This window comes from Phycodurus eques, chromosome 10 (genome assembly GCF_024500275.1).
Source record: "Phycodurus eques isolate BA_2022a chromosome 10, UOR_Pequ_1.1, whole genome shotgun sequence".
Classification (NCBI taxonomy): Eukaryota; Metazoa; Chordata; class Actinopteri; order Syngnathiformes; family Syngnathidae; genus Phycodurus; species Phycodurus eques.
Window position 1 is genome coordinate 24385514 of NC_084534.1, and position 8080 is coordinate 24393593.

At 38.0% G+C, this 8080-nt stretch overlaps 1 protein-coding gene across 2 annotated transcripts; it reads left to right on the forward strand.

Annotated features, from left to right (window-relative positions):
• Nucleotides 1-2614: 2614 nt before the first annotated feature.
• LOC133408735 (olfactory receptor class A-like protein 1) lies at nucleotides 2615-6381 on the forward strand. Of its 2 annotated transcripts, XM_061687912.1 has the most exons (3): nucleotides 2615-2883; nucleotides 4592-5145; nucleotides 5218-6381. In XM_061687912.1, exons 2-3 carry the CDS (start codon nucleotides 4594-4596, stop codon nucleotides 5527-5529), a joined length of 864 nt encoding a protein of 287 aa, XP_061543896.1. In that variant the 5' UTR covers nucleotides 2615-2883; nucleotides 4592-4593; the 3' UTR covers nucleotides 5530-6381. The 2 variants fall into 2 exon arrangements, with proteins under 2 accessions (XP_061543896.1, XP_061543895.1); XM_061687911.1 differs by having other exon boundaries at nucleotides 4592-6381.
• Nucleotides 6382-8080: the final 1699 nt, after the last annotated feature.

The window sequence follows — 8080 nt, forward strand, 5'->3', positions numbered from 1 at the left end:
CATCTTATGGAAGGCAAACAAATAATTAGAAATGTATAGAAAATGTAGAATGTGTTCTATTAACATCTTGATTCAGTAAATGATGCGCTTTGACTCCTTTTTGGTTTGTAACCAAGTATTTTCATTCCAGGTGATAGGTCCAATCACCTTGCTTTGTGGAAAATAATACTTTTTATAATTTATAGATGGAAATCAGATTTCTTTCTTTTTTTAGTGCTGATTTATAAGTTGGTTGGTCTGCGGTCTCGAGGCCAACAAAGTGGAGCCAAGATCTCTTCATGTTGGGGAGTTTGATTGACAAGTAAAATTAAACATTAGACATTTGCAGTTGCAAACTGACGCTGAAAAAATTATTTAGTGCTTTTGTGACTTTCCAGCTGGTCCATTTCCGCTGTACTATGCTTTCAGAACAATGAACAAAACGTCATGTATATTCAATGAAAGACCTTTCACGCACGTTATATCATAAAGAGCTCAATGTAATCGAACAGCTCACCTCAACAGTTAAGCCTAAAACAATTGATAACTGACAACATTTGAAGTGATTATTCAAACTATTCAGGCTTGACTCAAGCTGCCCTCAACCAACCCTTAGCTTAACCATCTAGAACTTGCCAGTACACAAAAGTTAGTCTGGTAAAACCAGGACCGACAATTATGAAGTTCAGTTTCCATTAAACAAACAACAAAGTTTAAGTTTGTTAGGTGCTCAAGAAAATGAGGTGCTCAAAATCAACTGCCTACCAGCTGGGATTTGTTTGTTTGTTGCTTATTTAGTTTTTCAGGATTACGCAAATGTCATTCCCCTCAACACGCCTTCACGGCAATCTCCCAAAGTGTTCCAATGACGACTCCCACGAAAGATGTCCGTCGAACCCGAAGAATCGGACACGAGGCTTGCACATGCATGCTGTTCCCGTTTCCAGACGTGTTTATTGAAGCAGACGAGCGAGACAATTAGCGCGATAACAACTCATGTCGCAACTCATTGGGGGACAAACTGTTATTGTTTTTCATTTAAACCTTTTGTTCACGCATAATCACACTTAACACTACGAGGTCATTAAGTTCTCACTGCTGTTCATTTGTAATGTATTTTTTTCTTTAAAAGAGGCTTCTTTTCACTAGGGAGAGGGTTGTGTTATTTTCTACGTGTGTGTGTTTACATGTTCAGAGAACTCATTAAAATGGCAAGTTCAAGCACGTCCTTCTCAGTGGACTGCATCGTGTGCTCAAGTGCAACATTTGCAATCAAGGCTTTTTTGATCGATATAAAGATGGAAGTCATTCGTCGAGAATGTTAAAAAATGAAATCAAGCACAACAACTCTTGTTTGACCAAACAGCAACCACTACATTTTTTACCACTTCCACGATCAAATGAGCTCCAACACAAGATGTTCAAAAAGCTGTCTTTACAAATATGATGACATTTAAAAAAATAATAATCTGCCTTCCTTTAACAAAATTTGTTTTGTGATTATAGTTTGCAATGGCGTAGAACTGCATGCATGCATTACACTGAGAGTTGTTTCTAATATTTTACCTCATTTTATACAAGTGTTAGGATTACAACTTTATTCATATTCTATTTGAAATGTGCTAATTCTAGTCACAATATTGCTTTGTTTAAAAAGAAACAACTTTCATTTATTAACATGACAACTTTATTCTTATTTTTGTGTTTGGGTGTGGGCCTAATACAAGCTGTGTGCAAAAGTTTTTTAAAACGTTAAGACGTCTGCTATCAATTTTAAGACCTCTGATTGACTTCATTTTATATTTTGGGGCTGTTTTGCACAGGGTGTCTTGAATCTGTGCATTGACGTGTTGACAGCCAGCAGTGCCCATCAAAGTCTGACATCGGTGACATATGACGCCACTGAGCAAACCAGAACTTCATAAACGTTAACGCCTGTGTAATGTCATCTTCCAAAACTGTTTTTGAAAGGCGAAACAGATCACAAAATGTGTGAACATAAGTGGAAACGAATCACTTACCACAGGTGGCTGCTCTCTGCAGGAGGCATCACAGCGATCGATTCTAACAAAACAAGCCTACACAAATGTATCTAACATCACTATTTTCACTCGATATTGTCCCCCCAAAAATTTAATAAATAAAAATAAAAATCCAGGCTTTGAATATAGGCAACAATTATTCCCAATGCTTGCTTGTGAGCCAACCAAGGACGTTGTTAACTAGTTTCGGGGAAATCAGGTCTGCTTCTGGCGCTTACGCCACAGCTCAAGAAGGGTTTCGACCAAAATGTGGGTGGGCAAAGATCTGTTAAAAACCATCAGAAAATGAGCCTAAAATAAATACTGAGTCTTTTTTTGGAGGGGGGGGGGAATTCTTCCAGCAGACAATATTTTTAAGTACAGAACTATGGAATAAGTGCCAATGTTCACAGCATTAGAGGGCACCTTTAAGATTACGACTTTAATCTTGCAGTATAAATTCTCTTCTTTTCTGTGTGGCCCCAATGCTCCTTCGTCTCAAGTCTCATTCAGAGATGCAGTAATCGCCTCAGCGGGTATTGCAAAATGTTTTGTTCGAATAGGTGCCTAGTTAGAACTTTTACTCTGCATCATGATCACGGGTGTGTAAACAAATGCACTGCGATGGTGTCCGTGTGACACCTGTGATGGGACGGAAGCAGTCATCTGGATTGATCTCCGGTAATTGGAGTCAAGAGCGCTATGTGTCAATGGAGCAAACGAGAGTGCTTTTGTACGCTCTACCTTCACGCAGGTATAAGAAGACAAGCCTAGCGAGTCTTCAAGGAGAGGCGGACACACACACACACACTGCGATCCACGTCGGACCTCCTCATCACTGCCGGGTTTGCCAGCGGCTGCTTGGCTCAGGCGGATGCGTTAGGTGAGTGGGCAAATACGACTCTGGGCAAAAAAAAATTAATTACAAAAAAAACCCCAGCAAAAATCCTAAAGACTTTTCTCAAAATCATATGACTATTCTCATAAAATTACAATTGTAGTCTTAAAAATATAAGACTGCTTCTCAAATGTCTTTATTCTGAGAATATTACAATTTTAAACTAAAAAATTCTACACAGTATGGGGTTACATATGACTTTTTTCTCATAGTAATACGACTTTTATGCCGAAAACATGACTTCATTCTGGTAATGTTAGGAGTTTTTAGTTACAAAATGTTAAACCTTTTTAATTGTGAAAATAGGACTATTCTTGTAATATTATAATTTTAATCTAAAGAATAGTTTTTATCAAAACATACAATATATATAAATGTTTTTTGCAACTTGTCTCAAAATGTTTTTCTTGAAATTTTACATTTTCTGCAAAAAATATAGGACGTTTTCCTCATAACTTTCGTCATGAAAATAGGCAATTTTATTTTCACCCAAAATATCCAACTGTCTTAAAAAATACAAAAATTAATCTTAAAAATATACCCCTTTTCCTCAAAAATACCGTACACAACTTTACTCTCGTACTATTATGCATTTAATTTTTAATCTTTTTAATTTTTTTCTTGAAGATTTATGCCTATTATTGAATTGTTACAACTTTAACATTGAAAATATACAATACACAAAAATACCCAATTTCCTGTCTCAAAAATATATATTTTTTAAATTCTTGAAAATATGCGACTTTTTATCTAAAAAATATACACAATTTTTCTAAAAATTACACAATTTGACTAACCTGCAAAATCTATCTTTTTGTCTTTATATATATATATATATATATATATATATATATATATATATATATATATTGGAGGGAAAAAGATTGTTAAAAATTTTACATTCGCAAGATGATGAGTTGCATATTTAAACATTTATATATATATATATATATATATATATATATATATATATATATATATATTAAAATGTTTAAATGTTAAATAAATAAATAAAAAATTAAATAAAATGTTTAAATGTTAAAATGTTTAAAAATTAAAATGTTTAAATATGCAACTCATCATCTTGCGAATGTAAAATTTTTAACAATCTTTTTCCCTCCAATATTTGTTTTTTTGCAATATTTCAACTTCAATCTCCAAAATACACAACCTTTTGTCTCGAAATAAAAAAAATAAAAAATAAAAAATCTTGAAAATATACAATCTTCTCATCTGTGGCCAAGCTGCCAGTTTTTTTGTTTTTTGTTTGTTTGTTTGTTTGTTTTAACCTGTCCTGTCCAGCTGCATGGCCATTCAGAATGGTGGCTCTGTACTCTTTTTATGCTGGAACAGTTTTTCTGTGTAACTGGAGAGTTTGAAAAACTCCCTGTGTGTGTGTTTCTTTTTTCTCTCCCAAATTATTGTGATGTGTATTGAAAATGTCTTGTGAGGACATGCATCAACTAACCAATGGGACAGGATGAGAGGGGACAGGAAAGGGGACTGGGTAGGACTGTAATGAGCAAGGCAGTGCTACTGATGTGTGGCGGCGTACTTCTATAGTGTCTTTACACCTGTAAGAACTGGCGCGGTGACATCTTAGTACAAACTGTGTTATTGTTAGTAGTTCCAGCACAAGTAATTGAATCCCGTCGCCTATATGAATAAAGAAAAGCCTGCCCATTTTCTGAAGGCATGGCGTCAGAGGAGCTGGTCCGCGGGATGCTGTACGTGTCCCTGACCGTGGTGGGCGTCCCCGGCAACCTGGCGGTGATCCTGGCCTTCCTGTCGCTACTCTACCAGGACAAGCGTCTGCTGGTGGCCGACGTCATCGTGCTTCACCTGGCCTGCGTCAACCTGACCGCGGTGGCCGTGCGCTGCCTTCTGGAGACCCTGGCGTCCTTCCGCCTCGCCCACATCTTCGACGACGCCGGCTGCAAAGGCGTCATCTTCGTCTACCGCATGTCGCGCTCCCTCTCCATCTGGCTCACCTTCGTCCTGAGCGCCTACCAGTGCCTGAGCATCGCCCCCCCCGGCTCGCGCCGGGCCTCCGTCCGGACTTCGGTGGCCCGCTACTTGGGCCCGGTGTTCCTCGTCCTCTGGCTGGTCAACGCGTGCATGACCTCGGCCGCCGTTCTCTTCTCCTTCGGGGCCGGGAACGCGTCGGCCAGCCACAGCATCAACGTGGAGTTCTGCTTCGTAAACTTCCCCTCCAAGCTCTCCAAGGAGGCCAACGGGGCGGCGCAGGTGGGTAGAGACGTGGTGCCCATGGCCCTCATGGCCCTCGCCAGCCTCATCATCCTGCTCTTCCTCTACAAGCAAAGCCGGCAGGCGAGGGGCCGACGCGGCGGCGGATCGGAGCGGAGGGCGGCCAAAGCCGTGGTTACCCTCGTGACCTTGTACGTGGTCCTCTACGGGGTGGACAACGGGCTTTGGGTGTACACGCTCACCGTGAAGAAGACCATGAGTAGCTCGCTGGTGTCGGACCTGCGCATATTCTTCTCATCGCTCTACGCCGCGCTCAGCCCGCTCGTGGTCATCGCGTCCAACAGGAAGGTGAACGGCAGGCTCGGCTGTGCCGTGAAGGTCCGAGTTGGCAAGGAACAAGCTGCAACTCTCTCCACCATTTGAGGAACAGCTACTTTTTTAAAAAACTAAACTAAACTTTATTCTCATAGTTGTAGGATTTTGAATCTTTTATTTTTTTTTACATCTTGAAAAATACAACTTTTTTTTGCAAAATAATACAATATTTTGTTGGGGAAAAATAGGACATTTTGTGAAATATGACTTCACTTGAAATTATATATCATTATTGTATAGTATATAATTGACTTTAATCTGAAAATAAAATACTTTGTTCTCAAATTTCTTTAGACATTTACAAAATTCAACTTTTTAAAATAACATGACCGTAATCTTGTAATATCACGGGTTTAATCTAGAAAACATGCGCCTTTTTGACTCCAGTGTGCAACATTTTGTTTCTAGAAAATCTAATTTAAAAAAAAAAAAAGTCAGACTTTTAAAATTTAAACTAGACTAATTTTTTTTTAAATCATGTTTGTCCTCATTATTATACAACTTTTTGTTGGAGACCCCCAACACACACTTTTTTCACGATAGCTTTCCTCTTATAATACTATAATTTTAATGATACATTTTTCTCTCCAAATTATGTAACTTGTTTCTAATTTTAGCTAGGTTTTTTTTCTCAAAAAGGATTACCTTATTCTTGCAAATGGCAACTTTAATCTGGAAAATGCATGGCTTTTTCTTTGAAAAGTGTAACAAACCATTTTTCCTCGAAATTATTCAACCATTTTGAAGTTCTGGGTCTGTGCAATCTGATTTATGACCAGCAGGAGGCAACAACCCACAAGACATAAAACGTCACTCGTGCAATGTGCTGATGTTCTCCCTTGCGACAATAAACAAAATGATGGTCAAGTTTGGAATAAAATAGACAATAATGTAGGGTAATCATGCGTCCTCATTTTTTATGAAGCTAGTTTGTTCTGTCATGTTTTTTTTTGTGCTCCCTGCTTTCTTCTCACGTTTTGAATATATATATATTCAAAACGTGAGAAGTGACAATAAAACCATCAATTACATATATATATATATATATATATATATATATATATATATATATATATATATATATATATATATATATATGTAATTGATGGTTTTATTGTCTTGAGACCTTTTCTTTCCTGTGTATAAAGCACTTTGTACGTAAAATATGCTGCACGAACAAACTTTTATTGTCTGTTTAAATCATCACGATGAATCTCGCACTTTTCCAATTGCTTTGTTTGTTCAGTATCGGTGCCGATACTGTACATCTGTACTCATACTTGGACTAATAAAAACTCTCAAATGCTACGTCACTCTTTACCAGGATGTCATATAATAATAGTTTGGCAGCTAGCTATAAGTACTTCAAAGAGTCAGCATGATTCATTCATTCAAACTGTTTACTCACGTTAGAAGTTTACGACATGTATTGATAGATGATACAACTGTACTCACGGGCATTTATTCTTTCTCGTCATATTATTGCAGCTTTGCTGCGACGTTCTTCTTTGTGTTTTTTCATCCGTATATACATGTTTGCATGTGCGGACCACACTGCCCCCTGGACGCCAAGGCGCGTACAACAGAAGCGGTACATACTGTATTCCTCCCAAGCAAGTGGAAGAGGATTATTCCGTGTACGAGAAAAGACAACTCAGCTTTATCTTAAAGTCACTTAATAAATAAATAAATAAATAAATAAATACAAAATTAAAGAATTGCTGCTGGAACTAAGTGCAACATATAATTCGTGTGGAATAATGCATAAAACAATAAATAAAAGAAAACAATTGTGTATTGTATTTGAATGAAATGTATTCAATTTTCAGTAAAAGCTAGTGTGCTGAACAATATTTTATGACAAGAAAACACATTTTTATAACAGTATTATCAAGTATCGTGACTCTGTAACGGTACTCTCATACTGGTGCGCCGTCTGGAAAAAAAAGTGGTATCGGTGCACCCAGGGTACTCATGTTGAGTAATTGGCAGCGGTTCATTAAACTAAAACCAAAGCTTCTTGGTACGCTGCAAAATTGTCCCGTGGAGGTTAAAACACGACAAAAAGAAAGAAATGTCAATGATTGCTATGTCTTCCACGTGTTTCGGGACATCGGTGGATGTGGGAATGGAATTTCTGCCTTTAATTTTCAAAATGATTGTGAAGAATAGAATGTGGGAGATTGCGCTGTCATCACATTGGGCTGCAGAACAATAAGAAAAATGGATGGAGGGGCGGGACACGTCGCGTCATGCATCTGTTCTTACTCAATAAATAAACAAAATTGAGGCCTGTGCGGAAGGAGAGTATTTTATGAAGGCGTGGAGTCTTGGCTGTGGTCTGACACTTCATTTTGTGCTTGTGCAGAACTGTGATCATATACACACATAAATCACGTATGCCGGAGCAAAAAGTTCCTCAAAATTAAACCGTCAGTGTCGGAAATCTGCAGACGACAAGTTCCATGTGTCTTACTCTTCAAACCACTGAAATCTGATTGGCACAGATACACAGACTCCGGTGGAATGAAGGATAGAATACACGGATGGTTTCATGGAATTCAAAGAAAAAGAAAAAAGGATTCCACTTGCACAAGAA